At 36.6% G+C, this 27110-nt stretch overlaps 1 protein-coding gene across 2 annotated transcripts in view; it reads right to left on the reverse strand.

Moving 5' to 3' along the window:
* Positions 1 to 5366: 5366 nt before the first annotated feature.
* The window catches only part of TMX3 (thioredoxin related transmembrane protein 3), a 44650-nt gene continuing 22906 nt past the window's right edge, over positions 5367 to 27110 (reverse strand). For both annotated transcript variants that reach the window (XM_034642249.1, XM_034642250.1), the window contains 9 exons: positions 26806 to 26883; positions 22844 to 22910; positions 19536 to 19634; positions 17085 to 17142; positions 16840 to 16893; positions 15944 to 16000; positions 12011 to 12140; positions 10119 to 10187; positions 5367 to 8726 (listed from right to left, as the gene is read on the reverse strand). In XM_034642249.1, coding sequence (XP_034498140.1) covers positions 8469 to 8726; positions 10119 to 10187; positions 12011 to 12140; positions 15944 to 16000; positions 16840 to 16893; positions 17085 to 17142; positions 19536 to 19634; positions 22844 to 22910; positions 26806 to 26883 — 870 coding nt within the window. In that variant the 3' untranslated portion in view covers positions 5367 to 8468. The remainder of the gene's footprint in view (positions 8727 to 10118; positions 10188 to 12010; positions 12141 to 15943; positions 16001 to 16839; positions 16894 to 17084; positions 17143 to 19535; positions 19635 to 22843; positions 22911 to 26805; positions 26884 to 27110) is intronic.

Here is a 27110-nt window from a genome sequence, read left to right on the forward strand (position 1 = left end):
CATTTACTGAGATCAGGAAGACTTAGCATAAGCAGGTACTTAGTGGACAACCAGTACTTTGGATATGTTGTTTGGGTTGCTTACTAAACACCCAAGTGGAGATGTTGAGTTGGACATAAAGTCTGGAGTTCAAGCTGGAGATACAAATTTGTGAGATATCTACATGTAGATTTTTAAAATCAAGAAACTGAAGGAGGAATGATGTTGAGCATCTGTTAACAGGTTTATTGACCATTTGGGTATTCTTTTCTTACCGGTCATGTGTTCATTGTTCACATTGGGTTGTCTTTTCCTTATTGATTTAAAAGCGTTCTTTATATATTATGGACACAAATTCTGTGGTAGATGTAAGTGTTGTGAATATCTCTTCCTTTTCACTCTCTTACTGGCATCTTTTCATAAACAGAAATGCTTAATTTTAACAAAATCCAATTGATTTTTTTATGGTTCTGTTATTTGTGTCCTCTTTGAGCATTTGTTCTCTACCAAAGGTCATGAAGATTTTCTACAAGAAAAATTTGTTCTATTTTTCTGTATTTTCTATATTTAGGCTTATGATCCATCTTGAATTAATTTTTGTGTATGGTGTTTAAGTAAGTAACAACATTTACTTTTTCCCATAGGGATAGCCGATTGATTCAGTACCATTTATTGAAATTCTTTTCCCCATAGAAATTTAGATAAGAATATCTAAATACATAGCAATTACTACTTCCGAGAAATATCATATCTTACCAGATAGCTAGCTAGATCATCACTTGGAAGTCAAGTGAGTTACATGGTCAGGAGACTCTAATTTATCTATTTTCCCCAAAATATGAAAGTGATCCTTAAATTAAATTAAGCTTGGAGGAAGGAATTTGCTTTTTGCAAGTGTAAAAGGTTATGCCAGTCATATTTACTGTTGGCTCCAGGCAGGAGGTTCTCCTAGCAAAGCTGCACGCTCCCTTCCAGCTTTCTTATGCTGACTCTTTCTTGTAAGGACCTGAAGATGCACAGGGAGTAGCAACATGCCCTAATATCCTGACATTTTTCTACCAAGTCCCATAAAACTTCAGCCTTTGTATGCACATGCAGAACACTACTCAGAAGGGAATGGTGAACACGTCACTGCCTCCCTCCTTGCACCCCATTTTGACTCTGCTAACAAAATGAGTAATACAAATGAAGTCATGTTAGACCCTGATCCCAAAACCAGACAAAGACCCCATCAAAAAGGAGAATTACAGACCAATATCCCTGATGAACATAGGTGCCAAAATACTCAACAAGATCCTAGCCAATAGGATCCAACAGTACATTACAAGGACTATTCACCATGACCAGGTGGGATTTATTCCTGGGATACAAGGGTGGTTCAACATTCAGAAATCAATCAACGTGATAGAGCATGTTAATAAGAGAAAAGACAAGAACCATATGATCCTCTCAATTGATGCAGAAAAAGCATTTGATAAAATACAGCATCCTTTCCTGATTAAAACTTTTCGAAGTATAGGGATAGATGAAACATACCTCAATATCATAAAAGCCATCTATGAAAAGCCCACAGCGAATATCATTCTCAATGGTGAAAAACTGAGAGCTTTTCCCTTAAGATCAGAAACACAGCAGGGATGCCCACTCTCGCCATCATTGTTCAACATAGTACTAGAAGTCCTAGCAACAGCAATCAGACAACAAAAAGAAATAAAAGGCATTCAAATTGGCAAAGAAGTCAAACTCTCTCTTTTCGCAGATGACATGATAGTTCATGTGGAAAATCCAAGACTCCACCCCCAAGTTACTAGAACTCATACAGCAATTCAGCAACATGGCAGGACACAAAATCAATGCAATTATCAAATAATTCTACTGAGACCTCAACCTTAGTTTATCTCAAGGGTCTTTCAAACTATATACGTCATATTGTAAATATAAAAAATTAAGTATCAATGACTTTTATCCATATCTTGAGGAATATCTAATAATTTCATAAATAATGGTGGATCTTTTTGGAAAAAAAAATCTCATATCTTGCTGGGGGTTGTTTGGCCCCTGTGAAAATTATTATTATGTTTCACACAGTAATATTTGAATGACTATTTACAAGGACCCAGGGGGTGGGGGGGGCAACACATTACTTTGAAGGCTAGCAATTCAGAATTCAAGATTATACTACCAACAACTCAGANTGAAAATTATTATTATGTTTCACACAGTAATATTTGAATGACTATTTACAAGGACCCAGGGGGTGGGGGGGGGCAACACATTACTTTGAAGGCTAGCAATTCAGAATTCAAGATTATACTACCAACAACTCAGCATAGATTGTATCAAGTGTGGTAATTTGGGCATGAGACGTTTATATAAGAATCTTTGAAACTGAGCTACCTAATTAGTTTTTCATGAAAAATGTCAATTAACCTATGTCCAAATGTAAGGTGAATCTTTTACTCCTTCCAAAATTATCCCTTGTAAAAAAGAGTCACCATCTACCTAACAAAAATCTTTCAGATCACGTCAGTCTTTCAATTATTTTATTTAGAACAATCAAGCATTGTTTGGAGAAGATGTAGGATCTTAAAATCTCAGTAATGCCAATTCAGAATCTCATAAAGTTCCCTTGACAATCAGTTTAAAAATAAAAAGGAGACAGAAGACTTTAACATAGATTAGTTGCACAGATTATTTCTGTGGGTACAACCTCAAAATTATAACTATTAATTGTACGAGTCATTATAATCTAAGCATTTATTGTCTTTTTGACTGGGTTCTTAGGGTTTGGAATAGAATTTCTAGGCATTAGCATCAAACATGTTGAGACACTGGGATATCATCCAACTGTGATGGAAGAAATCCAGTTACATAAACAAATCCGCAAGTGAACGTGATGAAGACAGTGACGCAGCCATGTGAAAAAGGTGAATGAGTAGAATATCCTGTTACTACAACATACTCTCAGTTTCACTGGACTGCTTCCTCCACCCAATTAAAATTTATTAAATTTAACATTAAAAATTGGCCAATTTTTATTTTTTTAAATTTTTTGTTGGAAAGAGAAGGAACTATTGTAAAACGACACAGAGGGTGGCTTTACTGCCTCCCAGCATCTGTGTCAGAAGGAAACAGGAACAAAGGGCTGTCCGGTTCATGTGTTAATCTTTTCAGTGTGGGTTCTCTGAAGTCCCGGAAAGCCCATTCTATCTCTGGAGATTCCTTCTGGTGAGGTGCCTTCGCCTGCACCGCCTTCCACACCCCTCTTCTCTCCACCTGCAGGACTGGCACAGCTGCAGACACGCTGAGTAAACCCAACTCCTTCATCTATTTGAAAAAAGCTGCTGTGCTCTGTACTGTCTGGGTCCTTTACCCAGAGTCCTAAAATCCTAAAGATCTAATAGCAAGGATTTTATGTTGAACAACAGATTATATGAAATGGGAATCGAAGGCAAACAGAAAAGTAGAAATCTTGGAACTGAGCATTTTAGGTGAAGACAGGTTATGGCCATCCTTTCCTACTGTATCCTCAGTAGGTACACAGGAGACATCTAAAAAACATTTGCTGAAAGAATAAATTGCAAGGAAACAATTGCCACTTTTTTACTAGTTGTTGAAAATCCCTTTTCAGTTTATAGGGAGATGGACTTAGAGGAAAGCTGGAGGGCTGTTGTCAGGAAGGCTTGCAGGAAAATCAAACCTTTCAGTATCCATTAATATTCTGTGTCCAAATGACACTGATATCCATATAAACTATTTACACATGCCAGTAATCTCACTGGATACTTGTATCCTCTTACGTGTATTTATTTTCACCGAAAGCACAAAACCCAAAGGATTTTTGAGAGATGTTTGTGAACCTAACTATTTGCAATTATATTTAATTTCAATGTTAAAGAAATATCAACTCCTTTTCATGTCTATCCAAAATGTTAAAGCTTGAATTGCAAAAAAGTAGCCAAGCAAATTTAAACATATTTGTATTTCATATTCTTAAAGTCTTGGCTTTTTTCTGTGGTAAACGATGATATAAATTCTAGAAGGAGTAAGAAGAGAAATAAATTAGATACATACATGTTATAATTTCTGAGCTGTTTTCATGTGCCAGTCATGTTCTAAACAGGCCTCATGTATAACTCATTCAATCTAATCTAGTGAGCTGGATTCCATTAACCTGGAATTAGATAGCACAGGAGCAGGGAGGGTGAGCATCTGCCCAGGTTTGCACAGGGGGTGACGGAGCCAGGACTGGAATCCTGTCACTCTGACACCAGGGCCTCCACACTCACAACTTAGTCCAGCCTCTCGACAGGGACCCAGGAACCTGTCATAACCCATAGAATTCATGTAGTGGATGCATTTGATCACTCTTATCAGGGAAGGTCCATTCTAACCAGTCTGTATGATTCCCATGATGGGTGGGTACAATTTTTTGGCTGTTACTCCTGTACCAGAGCAATTCTCATTAAAAAATTGTGCTTATGGTCAGGGCGCCTGGGTGGCTTAGTCAGTTAAGCATCTGCCTTCCGCTCAGGTCATGATCCTGAGGTCCTGGGATCGAGCCCCACATTAGGTACCCTGCTCAGCCAGGAGTCTGCTTCTCCCTTTCCCTCTGCCCCTCCTCCTGCTTGTGCTCTCGCTCGCTCTCTCAAATAAGTAGAACATCTTTAAAAAATGGTGTTCATGGTATAACATGAAAAATAAATTATTAAAAAAATAGTATTTGTGGGGCGCCTGGGTGGCACAGCGGTTAAGCGTCTGCCTTAGGCTCAGGGCGTGATCCTGGCGTTATGGGATCGAGCCCCACATCAGGCTCCTCCGCTGTGAGCCTGCTTCTTCCTCTCCCACTCCTCCTGCTTGTGTTCCCTCTCTCACTGGCTGTCTCTATCTCTGTCAAATAAATAAATAAAATCTTTAAAAAAAATAGTATTTGTACAAACTTTTTTTCATAATATACTCTCCCCATTTGATGCTATTTTAAAAAAGAATGTCTTGAGGCTTTAGATTCCCATTTTACTGACAATGAAAAGGACAGGAGGTTGTGCTGTGTCCAAGATCACAATGTAGCCGTTAATCACAGACTCAAGTCCAATTATTCCAACTCCAAACCCTGCAATTAATGTTTAAAAATAATCAGGTTTTACAAATACAAAATATATATAACCTATGAATCTCAGGTTCTTTATCTGTAAGGGGATTAGATAACAATCTGATCTTTCTCAAGTCTGTTTAAACTCATTATGTTTTTATAATGACAAATAACTTACAGTTTAATAAAAGGAAAAATAATTTGTGGAAGATCAGTCTTAGCTGTCCTCTGTGCCTGCACAAGGAACTCTTAGTGTTGAAAACAGAATATAAATAGTAAAAATAATAAAACGACTACATGTTTTCAATTGAAATTTATTTTAGAAAATCAAAGGTTTACAATTGATTGCCTGAAGGCAAGACTTCATGAATTCAACAAGTTAGTAATACACTTTCAAAAACCTTTATAGATTTAGTCCAAAGTAGAAAATTATTTTTTGCCCACTCTTGGACTCAGACACATTCAGAAAAAATATATATTTATAAAAATAAAATGGCAAACCTAATCCCACCAATTAATTGATAGTCTTAATATCCCACCCTGGTTTATTTGAACAATATCTGCATAATAAGAACAGCTAAGTAGTTTTCCCTGTCCTACTTCCGTATCACATGAAGCAACAATGAAAATATGTAAATTGCTTTTTGGCAAACCCAAACCAAAAAAGCCCCTGAAGCAAAACACAAGAAACATCAACAAAAAATCCACTAAACAAAAATAATACAGTTGTTTTACTACTCATATAGGTTCTTTCAACCTCTAGACATTTGGCTCTTAATGCTGTTTCTAAGTCAGATACCAGGAAAGTACTAGGGGCAAGGAAGAAAGTAAAGATTCAGGTCTAATACACCTCAAACAAGTTTCAGGTAAAGTAGCTAGAGAAATATTAATGTGTATGATGAAGAAAACAAAAAGGACTGCAAGCTATAATGAGGTGCATAGCTTGATAAAAACATGTACTTTCTTTCTCTGAAATATAATTAAATATTGTCTGAGCACTAGATTCAGCAACAGAAGCCATCTAGAATTCTGAATTTTAGGATTTAGAAATAGAATTTTATTGCAACTGAAAGAAAAAGCAAAACTCCAACTTACTGAAGGATACTCTCATTAATATGTAGTCATAAGATGACCCACCAGTGAATTAGGACATCTATATTCTGCTACGAGATTCATTAAGAAATTAACTTTGGGAGTAGTTTTTCCTGAAATGAAAATAGCATTCCTAGTTAAGTGCTAATACCATATTAAAGGGAAAAGCATACTAGTGAACAAAAATTTTAAATTTGTTTTGTGAGAAGTCTAATAACATCCTAAAGTAGAAACAAATAAAAAAGCAAAATTCAATGCGAAAAGAAAGAAAATTATTCACTTATAAACCATCTACACATTTTGTTTTCCTAACAGACACACTTTGGAAACACAAATAGAATATAGGGCAACACAGAGAGCTGTGAAAAAGGTAACAGAGACCTAAGGCATTAACTTATTGACAAGCAAATCTCAGAATACAAAGATAGCTGGACTTTTGTTTGTTGATACATACTGAGCTTTAACTTTTCTTTCTCTACTGAGGTCTTTCATTTGTAAGTGATAACTGACAAGGCCAAAAAGGTGCAGATGACGGACATCTGATAATGATAAACATGAAGAAGAAAACCATGGCATTTTCTATAATTTTCTACTGTCCCTGGCGGAGACTAAGCTTTACTTTCCTTACTAGATTAGACTCACGGGAGGCACTGTACTCACCTAAGCTTTTCTCACTGCTGCAAAACAAGCTTGACCACTGGAACATTAATATTTATCCTCCAAAAGAACCCCTCATTACTCTTTAGAGACGAATCTACTTGTTAAATTAATAGCACTTAATTATGATATGCTAAAAGAGCACATGGATACAATAAAACAATTGCTAGTAACTTCTTAGTTCTTAGATACAAGCTTCGGTTTAGCTGTGATCAGCATGGCATCAGAAGTAACCAACAGCTGCCTTGAGGACCAATGCCCTACACAACTTCAATATCAGGACCATGAGTTGCATATTTTTACAGTGATTAACCATTTTTCAGTGTTTAATAAAAATCATTCTAATCATCACCCAATGTGCTTGCTTCGGCAGCACATATACTAATCATCACCCAAAATATGGTCATCTAGTAAAAATCCTAAACTTAGCTAAAAAGGAAGGACTCAAAAATAATCTACAATAAACACACCATAATGTTGCTAAAAACAAGGCCAATTTTTATACATTACTGGGATAGAATTCCTATATTATATCATTATAGAAAGAAGATGGGAGGTCACTGGCTGAAATGGGAGTCAGAACTGAGAGGCTGGAAACGGTAATTGGCAGATCTCTTAATTACTGGATTATCATAAATTTTGTGGACAGGCTGATTATGTCACTCATTACTCATTATGAACATACACATGCCCATAATATTACATAACAGACATATGTCAAATTTTATATATGTATATGTAAATATATTGTGTGTGTACACATATATATACACACAGATACACGCATAAGTTACCATACCATAAACATAAAAAATATGATATATATTACTTTTTAAAAAGCAGCAGGAGCTTTTTCTCAAAGGAAATTTTTAGAAGAAATTCCAATATATAAAACAGAGACCCTCCCCCTTCTACAGTGATCACTAAGACACCTGCTAAAAGCATGTCCCAGGGCATGGTTTGAAATCAGTGTTCCAATCAAATCCATTATTTTGCAAAGATCAAACATAAGACTCTTTTTTTCCCCACTATATAGACCCATATGAAATTTTCATAATGTAACTGAGTATAAAGTTAAAAAGGAACATTTCCTCTCCTTTAAAAATAACTAAAAATAAAATTGCTATGCTATATAAAACCAAATTATTTTTAAGTCATAATCTTAATTTCATCCATGGAAAAAGGTGTTAGTTCTCCTTAAAGTGCCTAAATTTTAAAGACTTCATTTTCCCCATGTAAATCTTATCTAAAATATATGAGGAGAATGAATGGTAGGAGGTGAAGGTATTGTTTTTCTTTATCAAGCATGTATCTTCTACCTGACTGACCAATTTAAATATTCTGCCCAAGAATCTTAATTGTGTCACAGAATACTCAGATAGAGAAACATGCAAAAGAACTGATCTGCTATATAACATCTATAAGGTGAACTCTGATGGAGTGTCTTGATTTTTTTTAGGACAAACATTTCATCTCTTCGCGCCAAACATTTCCCCATTTATGAAGGACTACTTTAATCCATGCAAGTTGATATTAGCAAAATACAAATAACATATTCTCTTTTGTAAAGATCACGATTAAATGTCTAAGTTCAATAAATAGGTTCTTTAATAATTTGAAATCCTATCAAATATTCTACACTAGCAAAGTTTCAATCTTTTTTCTTTTCTAATACATCTTTGGGTCCTTGCACTGTAGGCACTAGGGTGTCTCCACTCCTTGGCTCCTGTTCTTTGCTTTCTTCTGTTGGTTCTTGGCTTTCAATTTCACTTTTGGATACTTCATATCGTTCTTCTATATAGCCTCCATCGGTGTCAGCTGTGTAGATGCCATAGCACATGATACTGATGACCCCCAGTGGGAGGCCGAAGAGAAAGCAGCCCATAAGTGGAGAGCTCTTGAAGATAGACTGTGGGAAGAAAATCACAATTCAGTTCTCCTCCTATGTATTCTGGTATAAAACACATGAACGATTTTAGAACCACTGCAAAGTTCTTCCTCTTGCTACCATTCAACTTGCTTTTAGTTCCAATGGCTCAATGTCAGTATTTCTGCAGTAGCTACCATGTTAAAGACACTGTAAGAGAGCGAAATTTTACGTGTGTGTGTGTGGAACCAGCTACCAGCAGCAGAAAAAGGCACCAAATACTTTATAACCTTTTCTAAAGACATTTATTTTCCTCACATTAACCACAAAGGTCTCTCTGGAGATGGCACCTATGTGCCCAACAGCTTTGGCGTTGTAGCCCGGACTCCAGGAACCTGCTCACTGAGAAGGCTGGTCATTTACCATAAAGAAGGCACATCCACATTCCTCTTCACATGACATCTTACATATTTTTTACTTCCTGGTTAGTAGTAAAGCCACATTAACTTAATTTCCCTCAGTTTATACACAATCTCCTTAGTTCTCAGAGAAGTAAAAGCAATTTTACTGCATAGGTTTTGCAACCCTACTATGCTCTACGGCTCACGACGGTAACGCGAGAGCTACGTAGGCACGTTCAGAGGACGGCAAGGTCACTTTGGATTGAGGTAACGGAGGAAGACTTCCCAGAATAAAGGTGTTTTGATGCAGAAATTTAAGCGTGAGTAAGAATGAGGCAGTGGGAGCACTAGCATCAAGCACCAGGGAAGCTTCGGCAGAATTCAGAAAATAATGAGACCATCTGAAATGCAGAGTGTTCGCACGTGGGTCACTGGAAAAGGGAAGGAAAGTGACCAAAATGGACTATTTTAGTCATATTCATTGTCTGGCGGTACGCAGAATGGATGGGAGATGGGGCAAGAGGAAGTGAGGAAACCACGTGGAAGTTAGAGCAGCAGCTGGACACAGGGTCGTAAGGGCCAATTTTGAGGATTTCTACTTTGACGACTGCTTCTGGCCTTAATGAAGACACCCATGGAGTAAGTAGCTCAAGAAGAGAACTAGAACTAAGTTTAAGGCTCCAACAAATCTAGGATTGCCTCTGCTGTCAAGCTGACCGAGAGCTGAAGCAGATTCAGATCCAGTGACTGAAAAGGGCAAAAGGAGAAGAGACTCAAAAACACTTTTAAGCCATGTCAGAGGTAACGGATTCTGAACTCCAGTTAACTCACCAATCACAAAGAAATGAGTAATCAGAGAAATTTAATTCCCCCTGAAGAATGTATTTCTTAATGTAAATATGGACTAGTTCTTATCTTTTAAAGATGCATTTTTACCTAATCCTTTGAAATTTCACCTCCATTAGACATAAAGCAACTATACACCCACATATTCCCAATTATCAATGACACTAAGCAAACTGTCACAACTCACCACAACAGTAGATTTGGCATCAAATACTATTCTTTTCAATCTCTGCAAAATGCTATCACCTCCTTGGGCCTTAAGTTTAACAGGAAAAAAAGCAAAAAAAACCAATCAAATTGTTATTTAAGTACCATGACTTCATTTTTCTGTTATATAATCTTACCACTGCAGGTCAAGGGTTGACTCCAGGAGATGACAAAAAGTACCTGAAAGAGCCATGCAGTACATATTTACTGTTTTTCTGTCTCACCTGCTTTCTCATGTGAACACACTCGGATTCTCTTGTGAGGAATTCAGTCCCCCTTCATACTCCAAGCAGCCCGGCTGAGGCTGACCCAGCCGTCCAGGCCTGCCTAATTTCAGAGTTCAGCTGAGCCTGTTAAACTCAAGTTGTTGCAGGATATCTTTGCTACTGTGTAGGGAGAGTCTCCCTAAAAATGAAGCCCCCCTCCACCCCTACCCCACCCAAAAGTGCTGAAAGGCAGAGAGAAAAATTCCTGATGAAAATCTATCAAATCCCTGCATTTGGCCGTCCCTGAAGTCTGGCTCATTGCCTGAATTTCCAAACTATGTGAGGCTCTCTTTGTTGTTGAACAGTTTGAACTGGGTTTCACTAACTTACACATAGAAGAGTTCTCCCTCAGAGAGGTGAGTTTCATTTCAGTAAGTATTACTTTCACAGATATGAGATTCCTACTAAGCAATTGTTTCCAACAAAGAAATGCTTGTTATTCTGTGAGCCAACTTTCAAATAAAGTTTGTAAAAGCTGAAACAAAACTCTCACAAAATAGTAACTTAACTGCATAAAAGCCTAGAAGTCTCTTATCTTTTCTACTTTATTCTAGTCTGTTGAAGTAAGAAGCATGCTGGTCGCAATGTGATGTAACTTCATGGCCCTGTAATGTGGATCACAACCCACAGTCTGAATTACACTGCAGTAAGATGGGAAGTTAAGACTATCCATTCATTATTTCTTTTTTTAAAATTTAAATTCAATTAGCCAATACACAGTACATCATTAATTTTTGATGTAGTGTTCACTAATTCAATAGTTGTGAATAACACCCAGTGCTCATCACATCATGTGCGGTCCTTAATACCCATTACCCGGTCACCACATCCCCCCATCTACCTCCTTTTCCGCAACCTTCAGTTTGTTTCCTGGAGTCAAGAGCCTCTCATGGTTTGTCTCCCTCTCCAGTTTCTTCCCATTCAGTTTTCCCTCCCTTTCTGTATGGTCCTCTGTGCTATTTCTTATATTCCACATATGAGTGAAACCATATGATAATTGTCTTTCCCTGCTTGATTTATTTCACTGAACATAATACCTTCCAGTTCCATCCATGTCGATGTAAATGGTAGGTATTCATCCTTTCTCCATTCATTATTTCTGAGAAATATTTTATATGATTGGATTTGGAACTCTCCACTGAGGCTCCAATTCTCAGTACATTTCCTTATCTCTTAAGAAACAGTGGTTTAACTCACAGGTTTTCTTAGAAAAGCAATCTGAATAACTTAATCCAATTAGACTCTTGAACCCAGAAAAGTTAAGGGCCAGGAAGGTTCACTACTGAGATAGCTGGGCACACTGCAGACCTCTCAGCATCCAAGCCCTACTCCAAACGGCAATGACACCTCCCACTCACTGTGACAACCAAAAATGTCTTCCAAATAACCCTGAAAGAGACATTTCCACCCATAAGCAGCCTCTTCCATAGAAGAACCTTCTATGTCTCTGAGAATGTGGCTCTGTGATGTGAGAGAAGCAAGGTGGGGAGGACTGCCCCTCACCCCAGGTGATGACTCTTCCTTTCAGAATCAGAGGAAAATTAGAAAGCTTGTTTCTCCTCGACCTCCTCCCATTGTCCTTTTGAAATGGAAGTGAACGACTCACCTCTACTGTGCCATCCAAGATGTTATTAATGAACTGCACCATGTCCTCGGCATTCTTAATCTGTCTGTCTAGTAAGAAGTACTGTTGGTTTGAAGTATTCAGTACAACCACAGTTGGGACTTTCAGTTCACTGAAAACAAAAAAACAAAGAAATCAAAATACACATTAAAACACAGAGATAACAAATATTCTGATATTCGTTTATATTATATCTAAGTAACTATAATCACAAAAGGAGGAAGCCATATTAATAGCTCTGTCTCCCTTTGTCTACATGAAGAAAACTTCTAATTGTGCATCAGTTTAAAAAATAGCTAAATTAGGGGCGCCTGGGTGGCACAGCGGTTAAGCGTCTGCCTTCGGCTCAGGGCGTGATCCTGGCGTTCTGGAGTCAAGCCCCACATCAGGCTCCTCCGCTATGAGCCTGCTTCTTCCTCTCCCACTCCCCCTGCTTGTGTTCCCTCTCTCGCTGGCTGTCTCTATTTCTGTCAAATAAATAAATAAAATCTTAAAAAAAAAATAAAAAAATAAAAAATAGCTAAATTAAGATTATATGAAAAACATTTTAGGGCACCTGGGTGGCTCAGTCAGTTAAGCGTCTGACTCTTGATTTCAGCTCAGGTCATGATCTCTGGGTGGTGAGACTGAGCCCCGTACTGGGCACCACACTCAGAGGGGAGATGCCTGGAGATTCTCTCCCTCTGCCCCTCCTCCACCCTCCCTCCCACTTGCTCTCTCTTAAAAAAAAAAAAAGAAGCGGGAAAGAAAACATTCTAATATATAATATCAGACAGCTAAGTATTTATGATTAAACTAAAAATTATTATGCATGAAGTGCCAATTTCTGGGCAATCTTATTCCTTGCCATCCATATCCCACCAGTGTTGGTCACACACAACTCAGTTAAGCGGCACTGAGGAAACAAGATAGGGAAGAGCAGGGTCTCTGGAGTTACACTGCTTATGTTCAAGCCTGCGGCTTTCCCATAATTCGGTTTTTTAAGCCTCATGTTTTTCTTGTATAAATGAATAAAAGGTGAGTAGTGTAAGGGTACCTATTTTGTTGTAAAAATTATGTGAGAAAACTCAAGTTATATATTCAGCACAGTACCTTATGTTCAATGAATAGAAAACTGCAAGTTTTCTGAGCTCCCGCTATCCCACCACATATTCCGCCGCATCCTTAGGAAGTGCGTCACTGATTCACAGACATCAGTTTGCAGACAGAAAACGTGACTAATAGGTGTCATTTAATTGAAATAATTAATTTTTTTCCTTTCAAGGATAGGTTGTGGCATGATCATAAAAGGAAGGAAGGTGCTTAATTCTGTATGTCACCTGCACAGGGGTTTATGGTTATTGGTATGTCTATAGGAAAATACTCTGCAAAAGTACAAAACTCTGCAGCAGAAGCAGTTCACACCACTGTATGATCACCACACAAGTAATGGAGTCCAGCAGAGTGCCCTCTTGCTCCTAATTTTCTACCCTCCCCACGCAACACCTTTTTCCCAGTTAGGCAACACATGTTCATGTGACTCCGGATGTTGGGCTCAGCCGTGTGACTTGGCCAAGGGGAAGGTTAACAGACGTGACTCAAGCAGAGGCTTGAAATGTGTGTGCGTGGCTAGGCCTGCCTTCCTGTGTTTCTGTGATTGCTACACGACGACTCCCCAGGGAAATATCCTTCCAGGGTCAGGACATGCAAGACTGCGCAGACCTGTATCTCAGTGGCAGTTTGGAGCCACATCTATCTGTGCCCAGTCAGCATCAGCCAAGCCCAGGTGAGTGAGAATACATATTACAGCTTGAAGTCACTGGGTATCAGGGTAGTTGATTATCCAGTATTATTATTAGGCAACAGTTAGCTGACTATATAATTAAAAAAAAAAACAAAAAACCTAGCTTCGCTCTTGTTCATAAAAATACAAAAGACAACTTTTTGATTTACGGCAGTTCAGTTACTAGTTATAATAATGCATAAGTAGCAAAAAAAATTCTATTTTAACAGAATGGATCAGAACTTGGCCTGCCTATAAAAATACATATTATAAAAAAAGTTGAATACACAGTGGAACTAGAAACTATCTGTTGTGAAATAATTCAATTTGAGTAATGATGGAAATAGAAAGTATCATTTTATCCTATTCCCTATTATATTTACAAAAACCCAAAACAAAACAATTGAACAGATTTAGGGTCTGCCAGTACCCTATTTATTTTGAGACAATGTAAAAAACATAGTGCTGCTGTGTAATGATCTTACATAATATCATGTATTTGCCCTAAGTTCATACTTTAGGAATTAAACCTATTAAATTCCACTAATTTCTCTGACAATATTAATGTCACGGAAGAGCTTTGGAGTGAGAGAGATCTGGATTTGAGAACTGGATCTCTTAAACTTACTTGTTGGGCATCCTTTGGCATATTATTTAACTTCCTTGAGTTTCTTCTAAGAAATTTCAATTTCCTCATCTATATAAAATGGAAATATTAGTACCTACACCTTACTGAGTTATTGTAAAAGTTAAAAAATACCTATTGACCACTCAATCCAGTGTCGGTCACAGAATTAAGGGCTCAATGAGGACTTTCAATTATCATCACATAACCATCATCATATGCTTTCTCTTCTTCCGAAAAAAAAAAAAAAAGCAAAAATATGAATAAAAAACAAACAAAACAACACAACAAGGTGTTGGTGGTAGAGATTATTGTTGTTCTCGGACCACAACTAGAGTTCAAAATTTCTGCTGTCTCACAACTCACAAAACAATCATACTCATGAAAGAATATCCATCCATCTGTACATATTCTGAATATGATCCTGGATCAAGGAATTGTTTATTGGACCCAAAGTGCTTTAGCCTCTTGCCAATAGTGAATGCTGGCTTGCCTTAAAGGACATAAGAAATGGTTCTACCAAAGTCCCTACTATATATACTGTAAAAATCCTGTTAAAAATATATTTCTACTACAGAGTGTCCCCTTTTGTGAGATTTATACTGTAACAATTTTTCTTAGGTTTCTACAAGGTCTGCCATACTCTTTATAACCAACAGTTATTTTTACAGGCATTCTTCTTGCAGGTAACTTCTCTTCACTACTACCTCCTCTGGCAAACATTTTCTGAACCCTTCCACCTTTGTGTGCAATGGGGTGTGGGTGGGAGCCTATATGTTTCCAGAACCCTCTACTACAAAGACCTTTTCATACAGTTTTGCAATTACTATGTTGTCTTACACAGCAGAATACAAGCATCTGAAGACAAGGACTCCACTCATTTTCTGTATCAACAGTACCAAACACAGTGTGTGACATACAGTAAATATTCACTAAATGTGTACTGCATAGAGTAGGTTCTTATTTGAAATTAATTTAGTATAAGTATGATAAATGTTTTCTAATAACAACTTTTTGAAGTAACAAATCAGATTTTTATGTCATAAACATAACTGATGGAATTATTTTAAAACTGTGTATTTTCCCTACCCTATAAAGTTATTTTTACTCTGTTAAAATAAATTCTTCTGTATAGCAGTTAATTCTTGAATGTAAAAAGTTCCTACCTAAATTATATTTACACACTGAAACTGAACTTAAGGTAAGCTGTGTGTTAAACAGAAACTATAAAATTTATAAGTTTTGACTGCTGTCTTCTTTCCAAAATATACGAAATTTAGAGATAAATTTTTAACATGGAACTGAGAGATACATTTTTTAATATAAAGCAATATTAAAGTTCAGTGAGTTTCAAATTTAGATTTAAAAACTAAAGATATTTGATGGGAGAATATCTGCATCAGCATAGATGAAAAGTTCACTTCTTTCCCCCAGCTAAGTAATGCTTTTAAAGGTGTCTCAGAAACAGACATTTAAAAATTGACAGAATTGACAGCAAAATAATTTAATCTTTTGGAATTTTACTTACTCCATCAGCAAGGTATTTATATAGTCATTTCCATCCATATGGCCAAACTGAAAATCCCTAACCAACAACAATAACCAAAAGAAAAAAAGAGAGCACTATTAGATACAAAACAAGGTAAATATGTACCAAGAACTGAACTTCAGGGCTTGGTAAGCATGTAAACACTGTAAACATTTAACATACAAATCACATAAAATAAATGTAGAAAAGAGTATAATTCTACTGGCTTCTGAGATATAAATACATATGAGTAAAATTAATTAAATTCTAAGATATTTCTACTCTCTATATATTTAAAATGCAGGGCAATATTAGCATTTCTAACTAAAATAAAATGACCAATTTTGTTTACAAAAGGACTAATAAGAAGGTGCTTATACTATGTAACAGGAGAAATATAAATATATATCACTGATAGATCATTAGCAGACTCAGAATAAAAAAGGAATAATTAAATAATATAACAAATTTATAGACTGTCTCTTATGGCAGCAACAAACAGAATGATTTGGCACAAAGCACCAAGATTACTTATTTTTTTATATTTAGCTATTCTCCGAGTTCTCTGATGTTATAATCATCATCTGTCTGTATCTAACTTGTGATTGCTCATTTAACTTTATCTCAAATGCATGAGTACTTGTCTATATTTCCTTACAACAAATGTATCCAAATCCCATCAAGAAGCAAGTATGATCCAAGTCATAAAGTTTTTTTTTTTTTACTTGTATGACAATAGCAAGTCCAAACAATTCACACTGAAATGCAACATACTATAATTCACTTCAGTATCTTGATTCACCTTTGAAAGCATAGAACAGTACCACTTTTGCTTTACTATATTACAAAATCTAATTAAACAAAGATAAAGGACTGTTCCTGAAGCAAGCACCTACCTGTGGAACTGGTCTCTGTAATCTCTCGCAACTTCCTGAATAACTGATTTTAATCTGTGAAAGAATACACGAATATTTCATCTCTTCACTTCAAAAATACATTATCATTTTTCAATTATAATATCTGCTGCCTTATCTAATACTGAGAGAAAAGTAAGATACTATATCAAGTTTATCTGAAGCCATGTACATACAGTCTGAATTAGATGGTATGTGAAGCTTAAAACTATTTCAAGACACTATACCTGGTATGTTCAATTGATGTATTTTTCTCATCAATAACTGCAATAGCCACAAGCTTTCCTGAAATTAAGAATGACATATCTAAATTCAATAGCCCTCATTACACAGACTTTTCAGTTATTATTGTAGCTGTGAATCGGGAATTAGTAAATAGTTTCTAGAATTTAATTCCAATTATCCTACATGTTATGCACAGCAGAATGAATCAATGAATTAGTCCACTGGAAATGAGAGGTCCCCTCCCACCTTCCATCCCCCAAATGTAAATAATAGTAAATACTTAACAATTTATATACTCAAATTGTACTGTTTTCACAGTACACACAAACTGACTAAAATGAGTACTTTGTCAAAATCTAAGACATTAAGAAATAAATTTTTTATTAATAAAAAACCTTATTATTAATTCTGTGGTTCTAAAAGAATGACATATAACAAGAGAAGGATTTTTACATGCTATTCCCTTCAGTGCCATGGGTCACATCACTCCTTGCCAGTAATAGTACACAAAACAAAACAAGACTGACACAAATATATTTAACCCTAAACACAACATAAATGACATTCAGCTCTAACATCCTCTAGCAGACAGCATGACATAATAACCAGGGTACTGGTACTGATGTCAGAAGACCAGATGCTGCAACTCAGCGTGTGTATTCTGTTCTAGGCCAGGGGAACACCTGTGAAGCATCACCATTGATTAGCTATGGGACAGACCCGGAGAGTGATGAACACAGACACAGCTCTGAAGCAGTGGGAAGCACAGTCTAGTAGGGAAAACAACAGAAATCTATAAAAATCATTTACAACACAGAAAAAATGTATGGTTAACAATGAGAAGAGCTCTGAAGGAAAAGGAACAGGGTGTTTATGAAAGAGTCCTACAGAGTAAACTTAAGTAGTTTGAGGGGATCAGTGAAAGATTTTCTTAGGAAGCAACGTTTGGTCCGAGTCTGATGGATGAATGTGAAATAACTATACACTTCCAGGTATAAAGGTGCATTGGTGCAAGGTGCACGGCCTTTCTAAGAAACCGAGAAGTCAGTGTGGCTGGAGAAGGGAGAGTGAGGAAAGACCAGAGTGAGAGGAGACGGAGAATGAGGTGGGGCCAGAAGACACAGGGACCCGCCATCCCCAGGACTTCCGAGAAAGACAAGAAATGTCTGAAACCACTGAGAGCCAGGATCTCTGTGCTTGTGTGGTGGGTGGCCAGGTGGGACAGTGAGCAGGAGCAGAGCCACAGCAGTACAACCGAACAAGGACAATTATGTTGGATAGAAAAAAGGAACATTCCACATCAACTTCTTCCCAAATTCATCCGGGAGAGGAAACTATCTGAGTAGAGCCAGACCTGCCTATTTTAATGACCTCAAGGTCATGCTGTCTCCTATGATTACTGAACTGAAAGCAAAACTACTATATTTCTACATTGTTCCCCCTTTCCCTTCACATGGGTCTGAAAGAATCCAAAAGTAAACCCACAGTCTTTGACAGTATCCACATCAACTTCCAATACCGAGCTCACACACGCCTCCCTCAGTAAGGATAAGCACATGCCTCCCTCAGTAAGGATAAGCAAAGACAGAAATGTCACCAGACACACAACATGAACAAGCAGGCTCAGGAGCAGAACAAGTATCCTAAGAGTTTGAAAATAACAGGAGAACCTACCGGAACATTTCTAATTTGTATTCTTAATTAGCTTCAAAAGCAGGAAACCATGAAGAGGAAAATCTATGCACACTACTTCCCATATAAAAAATTGAACCTTGAGTAAAATTTTCCCGTTCTTTAAATCTAAAACTATATTTCCATCCCACTTATCATGAAGTTGTGAATGAAAACAAACGTGGCAGTAATATCCATGATTTATTTCTCATCTGTAATTCATTATAAATTTATAAAACACTTCCTCCTAAAACTTAGGTGGTTATAGCTTCTTATAACCTTGGTAGTTTACATCTACTTGAGACCCTCCAGTCAGCTTCTTATGGCTTTCCTTTTGCATCTATAAATGTATTTACTTTGCTTGTCATTTTCAATCTTGCGACTTTAAGGAACCATGCCAGTGTGGTGCCCATATTTTCCTCACAAGTAAACATAGGCCTCAAAGGTTGTGATGAGTTGTATTCCAACTCCTATTACAAAACAGCTCCTAATATAACTTCCTGGTTATTTTTTTCATTTCCTTATTATCCAGGCTCTGCTTTTCCTGTCACTATCAGTTCTAACTAGTAAACCTTTTCTAACTCATCTTTGTTCCCCATACAAATGTTTGTTCTTTGTTAATATTAGTCTATATTCTCATGAAGAAGAACTAGCATTCAGGTCTTAAAAAGAAAGGAGATTATGAAAGAGACCTTAAAATTCATTTCCTACAGAATCAGATTTAAGAAATCAATTAAGGAAAATTCTGCAGAGTGACGGAGAGTTGCATATATGCTTGTTACCAGTGTCTCCAAGTTCATACAAGAGGAAACCATCCACAGTCAGGTAGTTCTGAAACCTCTCCCTGTTGATCCAAGATGACAGATCACCATCCTCGTACTCTTAAAAATAAAACAAAGCTAATAAGTTATATGCAAATAAGAGTTTAAAATGTTTATAATGTTCTAATCTAGCAATATGTATAAAATGCCTTGACACAGAATCATAATCTTAAATTCACAAATTTCATTTTTAGGAATCTATTTTAAGCAAACAATGAGATGTACAAAAGTATTAATGGACAGAGCAATTCTTCACTATAGCATCATTAAAAAAGCAAAAGATAAATAAATAAAGGAAATAAGTAAAATACCCTAAACAGGAAGTAATTTAAATAATTATGGTACATACGGAGGAAGACCATTTGTAGGTTTTTTAAAAATTAAGTGGTAAAGCAGGTTGTAAAACATTATTACAGTATGACTGTAACTTTGTAAAACAAAGAATGAAAAAAAAACTGACAGAATGATTAAATGAAGGCATACACTCCTACTAAATGGTTATCCTGGGTTGATGGTTATCCTTGAATGATGGCAGTATAAGTAACTTTTTATTATAATTTCTTGCTGTTTTCTATTTCATGATATTTCCACCTCAGTTTACAACCCTTTCTCGTATGTAAAACACAGCATACATATAAAGCCATAGTATTTTCGCCTTTTTCCAACATCAAATAATTTCCTTGCTAAGCAATAACATTTGTAATATCAAGAGAACTATTATGTCCCGATTAGATATATAATTCTGAAGTAACTGTGGACAATTATTGTAACTGCATGAAAAGAAGCTGATGTAAAAGCCTACCAATGTTTGGTTGAAGACTGGATTCTAATGATTTCTTGAAAGATGTGCTTTTTCTATCACTTGCATTGCTAAACAAAACATTTCAAGTTATCAAACCTATAAAATTAGTGACATAATGCAAATCTGAAAGTATTTATGGATTCAGAATCACAAATTAGAAAAATAAACATAGAACTAGGAGTTGAGTAGTGGGGCCACAATCTCCACTCCAGGTCAAAAGCTAATGTTTTAAGATTATACAAAGTGAAACTCGGTAGAAAATGAACCATCCATCTGAGCCCCTATCCCAAAGCTTCTAAACTTATTGACAACAGTTAAGTATTAGACTAAGCATTCGAGGTAAACTCTCTGTGTTACCTGAAGGCTTCAGACAGGTTCTACATACCAACTACTGTGCGATAGAAAACGACGGCCTCTCCAATAGCTAAAGATACTTACCCTGTTCCTCCTGGCCACTCATGGGAGGCCACATGTGAAACATGGAGAGAAGAGGAGGGGCACTTTCTTAGCCATGATTAAAGAACAGATTTACATCCGAACAGGTATGATCAGGCTTGTTCCAAAAATAAACAAAATGGCTCTCTGAAGTGTTAACAAACTCATATTAGAACTAGAACAAGAGATCGGAAGGCTGACACTTGATTATACTATTAACTATTTTAACTTAGGGGGAAAAAACCCTCTTTAATCCTATTTCTTCATTTGTAAAATAGTAAGAATACTGATCTCAGAAGCATTGTTGTAATGATCAAATAAGACAATATAAGTACTTATCATACAAGGAGGGCAGTAATCAAAGAGATTAGGATAGAATTGGTGCAGATATGCATTATTTTCCTTCTCATATTTTCATACATGCAAGTTCCTCTTAACTTCCTTTTCAAGCCCAATATCTAATACAGACAATAAGTATCCAGTGAGCAAATGAATAAGCAACTGAATGAACCTGTGATTTAATTATATATCTATATCCTTATCTAACACTCGTAGTTATCACTTTCATAATCTCAGGATAGTAATCTATCTGCCTTACTATCTACCCTCACAGATTATGGAGAGGATAAAATGAAAACATCAAGTGAAGTCCATAATTAGTACCTGCTGAATAAAATATAACAAATGGTAGTTGTTATACTATAGCAAAAAATAAAATTCAGTCCTCACATTTAAAAATAATGAAGATAGGAGATTCTAGAAATGCTTCACCTTCATGATTGTTAAAACAATTAAAATGTTCATTTTACTAAAAAAAATTAGAATATTCCTTTTATCCAATATTCTATTCATTTGGATTATTTAAGCAAATGAAAGCTTACAGCTCTCAAGTAGTTCTAGTTTCTTTACTGTTATAAAATAACATTCTAGAATATTTCTGCAATGAATACAATGTTCCCTATCTGTGCTCTCCAACATGGCAACAGAAAGCCACACAAGGGCACTGAGTGTTTCAAATGTAGCTTCTGGAAAGAAACTGAAGCTTCTACTTTATTAAACTGTAATTTAGAAAGTTTCAAAGAATAGTATTAGGCATGACTTTGCATTCACTTTTGCTTTTGAGTGGCTGTGTGGTATCTGACAGATGTTGAGTTTCACTGTTTACTTAGAAATTTAAAATTTCTCCTGGAGCCACTGTGACTTTGCTGTACCGGACTGAGGTACCTCATTGCAGTGTGGGAATGGTGGGAGTAGGTATCTGACAAGGCCAAGGAATTACTGTGAATTTCATTAAGTGTTATTACAGCATGTAGTTATTCTATTTTTTTTAAAAAAAGGACATTTTGCAATGAAGCACACAGTGATGAAAAACCTCTGGGATTTGCTTTAAAATATTTCAACGAAGAAAAAAATTGTTGAAGCAAATGTGTTAAGATCTTGGTTAACTGTCTAACCTGGGTGATGGGTATATATATAAAATTTTACTATTCTAGCATTCTCTTTATTATGATTTATGTTTGTATAATGAAAGTATTTTAAAAAACAGACCAAGTATTTACTTCAATGAAGAAATGCTGCACAACAGGCGAGCGGTTACTTCTGCCAGGGAGGCAGAGATGGAGCCAGGGAAGAATACATCCTCCAGGGGCTTCACCACTATTGAAGGGGTTTTATTTCTTCACCTTTTTGTGAGTCTGAAATGTTAGATCTTTTTTTTTATGTGAATAATTTTGAATGTTTTAAAATAATGTACAGAAATGCATAGAGTTCATGCCTCAAAAGGCCAATGACTTGACCAAAAAAAAACAAAACAAAACAAAAAAAACACAAAACATTGTAGGCAGAACCCAGAAAGCACGCTAGACGGGAAAACTAAAGTTGAAGAGTAAGAAAAATCTGTCAGTCATTCAACTAATGGGAAATGTAAGCAGCAGTTGCATCTACAAAATCTTTCATCAATGCCTGAGTCCTATAATAGCCACAGCATTTTAATTTTAACATGTTTTATATGAGTTAAAATGTTGGAACTTACCATCATAAACAAAGTAAGTTTCATCTTTGAAAACAAGCACAGCAGGCATCTCCTTCAGTGTCACATACTGCAAAAATCAGATGTGTAAATAACTTTTACCATTAAAAAAATTTTTAATTGGTAGCTATGATTTCAAAAGTATTGAAAGATACTAGGAAAAAACCACAACAATAAAAGTGTTACAAACAGTTAAAAGGAGCACGATCAGTCCCAAGGTCATCCAAGGACAGGTTTATCTCTATATGTCCCCTGGCACAGTTCCCTTTGCTACCAAGAAAACCCTGATTGTTCTTAGAGCTGATAAGAGACCAAAGACATCCCAGGAAGTATAGGACGAGACACACTCTGAGGTATGGAGCAGCGGCTAAGGTAACAATCAGGACTGGTAGGTTCAAGTCCATCCCCACCATTCCCCAGCCGTGTGACATGGAAGACCACTGCTGTCCTAGGGAGTTGGCTTCCTCCTCTGTAAATCAAGGACACCGAGTCTCCACCTCACTGCAGAGTCAGGAAAGTTAGATCTAATAACATATGTGAGAGCAGGTTTAAAATGTAAACTGGCTTTACAAATGGGAACTTACAATGACAACTAACAATAAGAAATTATTTCAGATGGTACTTGCTTCTTATACCTGTGCTATAATTATTTCAAAATACTAAAATTATAGTAATCAGTATCCCCATGGGTGAGCCACACAGAACTATTACGTGATGTGATAATACTGAAAACTAACAACAAATAATCATTAGATAACTAATAAAATAAAAATAACCATAACAATAAAATAGAAATATAGAGAAGGGGGAAGGCATATCCTCAGGTACTACGGAATGATCTCTTACACAACTACTAAAAAATGGTACAGCACCATGAAAATAACTATTTGAAGGGCAGTGGTAAAGCTCTATCCTCAAGTATGCCCTGTTCACCTGCTCTTGGCAACTCATCCACAAAGGTGCTCTGCAAGTATTTTACAGCATCCAGTGACCCTCTCTTTCAAGGATACCCCTGAGTTGGCCATGCTGTAACATTACTATATAGATGGAACCTTGAAGCCTTTGATTTCCACATATTCTGAATCCCTCCTCCTCTTCCCTTGTGTTCCTTTAAGCTCATCTTATATTACAATTATTTGTCTACAGGCCATTTTTCTCCATTCACCTTTAAGTATCCTAAGGTCAGAAATTACCTTAATTCATCTTTATATCCCCTTAATATACTTAACTAGAGTTTTCATAAATACTAGCTGTAAAGCCAAGGAAACTTTGCATGACCAAACATTAAAATTCAAAATATGGGGGGGAAATAAAAAATCATGGGCTTTGTCCTTATTTAAGAATTCTCTATGGGAGTAAACATCCTCATATTACTCTGAAAGAACACAGATTCCCCTAGCCAACTTTTGTAGCATTACACAGATAAAAAAGAGATGAAAAATACTGATATTTGCAGGAATAATTAAGGAATGTCTGAGGAAACTAGTTGAGAGGCCAATAATAATAAAAACAATACATAATAACCAGAAGAATGCCCTCATAGCAGATACTGTTTGTGCCCACCCACACAGATGTTCTAGGTGCTCGAATTTTGATCTCAGACATCTGTCACTACACGAGGACTGGGATGGTGTCAGATGGTGTCGGGGCCCAGACTGCAACATGCCCTCTGCTGCTGTCCAAGAAAATTGCTTCGAAAGCTTCACAGGTGAGGGTACGGTGCACATTCTTATGTCTAACACTAAAATGTGGTCCACAGGGCTTTGGAGATGAGACTGGATTAAAAGGTCCTAGGCCTGGGCCCACAACTAGATTCCCTCCCTTCGAGGGCTTTGCGTCACACTGAGGTATCTTAAGACATTCCGGAGCAGAGGTTCGTCACCTTGTGAGGCATCTACTTGAGAATCTAATGGCACATACGGCTCTTCTGCCACCTATCATCTCCTCCGCATCAAAAGTAAATGCATACACATAAAATACTGTGAATTAACTTCTGAGACCAAACTTAGAAAACCTAAAACTGAGTTTAAGCTGACCAGATTTGTCTGAGGTTCTCCCAAGGAACTGAAAATCATTTCAGAATATATTACATTTATAAGATAAACACTTACATACATATTGCAAGAAGCACTAGACACATACTCTAGGTAAGTCTACAATCTTCTTAAAAATATTTAAATATTAAAAAATATTAAACAAAAATTGATCAAATGTGTAATATGACATACCTTTGTGGAAAAAAACTTTTTGATTTTTTATAAATTATACTGATCAAAGAGAAAGTTTCCCTTGACTTATTTCATGTTTCCCATCAGCTATTGCCCAATTTCTCAGGTCCCCTACTCAGGAAAACTTTTCTCAAGAGAAGTCCGTACCTGTAACCTACAATTTCTTGTCTGCGTTCTATCAAATGACATAAATAAGGCACCTGTCCTTGTAGGACACCACGAACCTCCATGTGGACGAGTGTCACAGGTACTTTCCTCAACTCATCTTGATCACCCTGCAAGTACCTTGCACAACAGAGCCTCTTTTTCAAATATTTGTTTATCTTGGCTTTCCACTCATCTTTGTTTTCCTACTCCCCAGCTATTTTCTTCTTATTTTCCTTTGCAGTCTTTAGGTCCTAGACCCACTTATTTCCTTAAAAATTTGCATACCACGTCTAAGAAGTTTATATAGCCTTAACACCAGACCCCTATATCCACCTGTGAATTTGATGCTTGTACTTGGATGTCTAATGAATATGTTGAACCAAGTTAAAACGAACAATTCAAAGCTCTTGATCACTCCCCCATTCTCAAATTCATTTCTTCTGCAATATTCCCAAGCTCACAGATAACACTACCACCTACCCAGTTGTTAAAAACCAAACAAGCATCATCCTTGATTCTTCCTTTCTCCTCCAGCTCAGGGAGCTCAAACAATTCCATCTCTAAAAAGCAATGCTTTCACTTCTCCCGCATCCCTTTACAAACCCCCAAGCTCAAACTCCCCAGATTATTTCAAGAGTTCAACTGATCTCTCTGGATCTATTCTCATCCCTATCCAATTCATTCTGTTCTCACAGAGAAATGTCCTTAAGATGAACATGAGACCAAGTCCTTCATTAACTTCAACCCATCACATGCAAGGCCATGACCTGCAAGGCCTTCACCGGTCTCTGTCTGTCTGTCTGTCTATCTATCTATCTATGTATATCTCCTTTCTCACTGTTATTATAGCCACACTGGCCTACTATCTATTTCTCAAATATGCCAACAATGTTCTTACCTGTAATATCTATTCCCTGTTTCTAGTTTATTCTGGACACAGGTCTTTGCATGGCTCCTTCACATCATATATGTCCCAGTTCAAATATTTTCTTCTCAGACAGACATTTCTTGATCAGCCAATCCAGAGCAGCCATCCCACCCTCATGTCCCCACTATCACAATGCTCCTTTACTTTTTCATAGCAGTTATATCCCTTTTACGTATCTGTTTACTGAAGATGACTATCTCAGGCTGAGGACCCAAAAATGTCACCTGCAACACTAAAACTTAGTACACTTTCTCTACCCATGAGAATGTAGGCTCCACCCTCTCAGGACTCTTATGATCTTGCTTGTCATCAACTATCCAGAACTTAACACAGTGCAGCACATGATCAGATAAGCAGCAGCTGTGAACTGATATATATAAATACATTAATCACTCCATTACTTATAAACCAACTTCACGGTTTGAGCTATCACTTCTTACTACCGCTATTATTTTAAAGAGAAAAAAGCATCAATGTAATAAACATAGTCTCTAAATGCTATGAATCCAGTGGTATTTGCTTATTAACAATCTAGTACTGTAGTAAAGAGTTAACATGTTTACTGTTTCTACACAAATGAGAGTAAATAAACCTAATAAATAAAATCAAGTAATAATTTAAAAAATGAAATTAAGTCATTAAAATCCATTTTTAAACATTACCTCAGGAACCACTTCTTCCGAGGCAGAGAAGAAGTATGTATATACAATTAATTCTGAAGCAGCATCTATGTATTTCTCCTGTGAAGATACAAACACAGAAGGGGTGACTTAAATATTAAGATCAGAATTCATTCCTCATTAACCATTCAGAGCAGGTAGTATCATCCCCAGCAGCATCATCCCAATTTGATGCCATAAGTATTTTTACATGAAAAGATGATGGAATTTAAGCAGCATATGTAATAAATTGTTTCTAAAGCAAAAAGACCATTGTAACTCAATGCTTTCATACTCCTCTAAATAAA

Source organism: Ailuropoda melanoleuca, chromosome 14 (assembly GCF_002007445.2).
Source record: "Ailuropoda melanoleuca isolate Jingjing chromosome 14, ASM200744v2, whole genome shotgun sequence".
NCBI classification, from domain to species: Eukaryota; Metazoa; Chordata; class Mammalia; order Carnivora; family Ursidae; genus Ailuropoda; species Ailuropoda melanoleuca.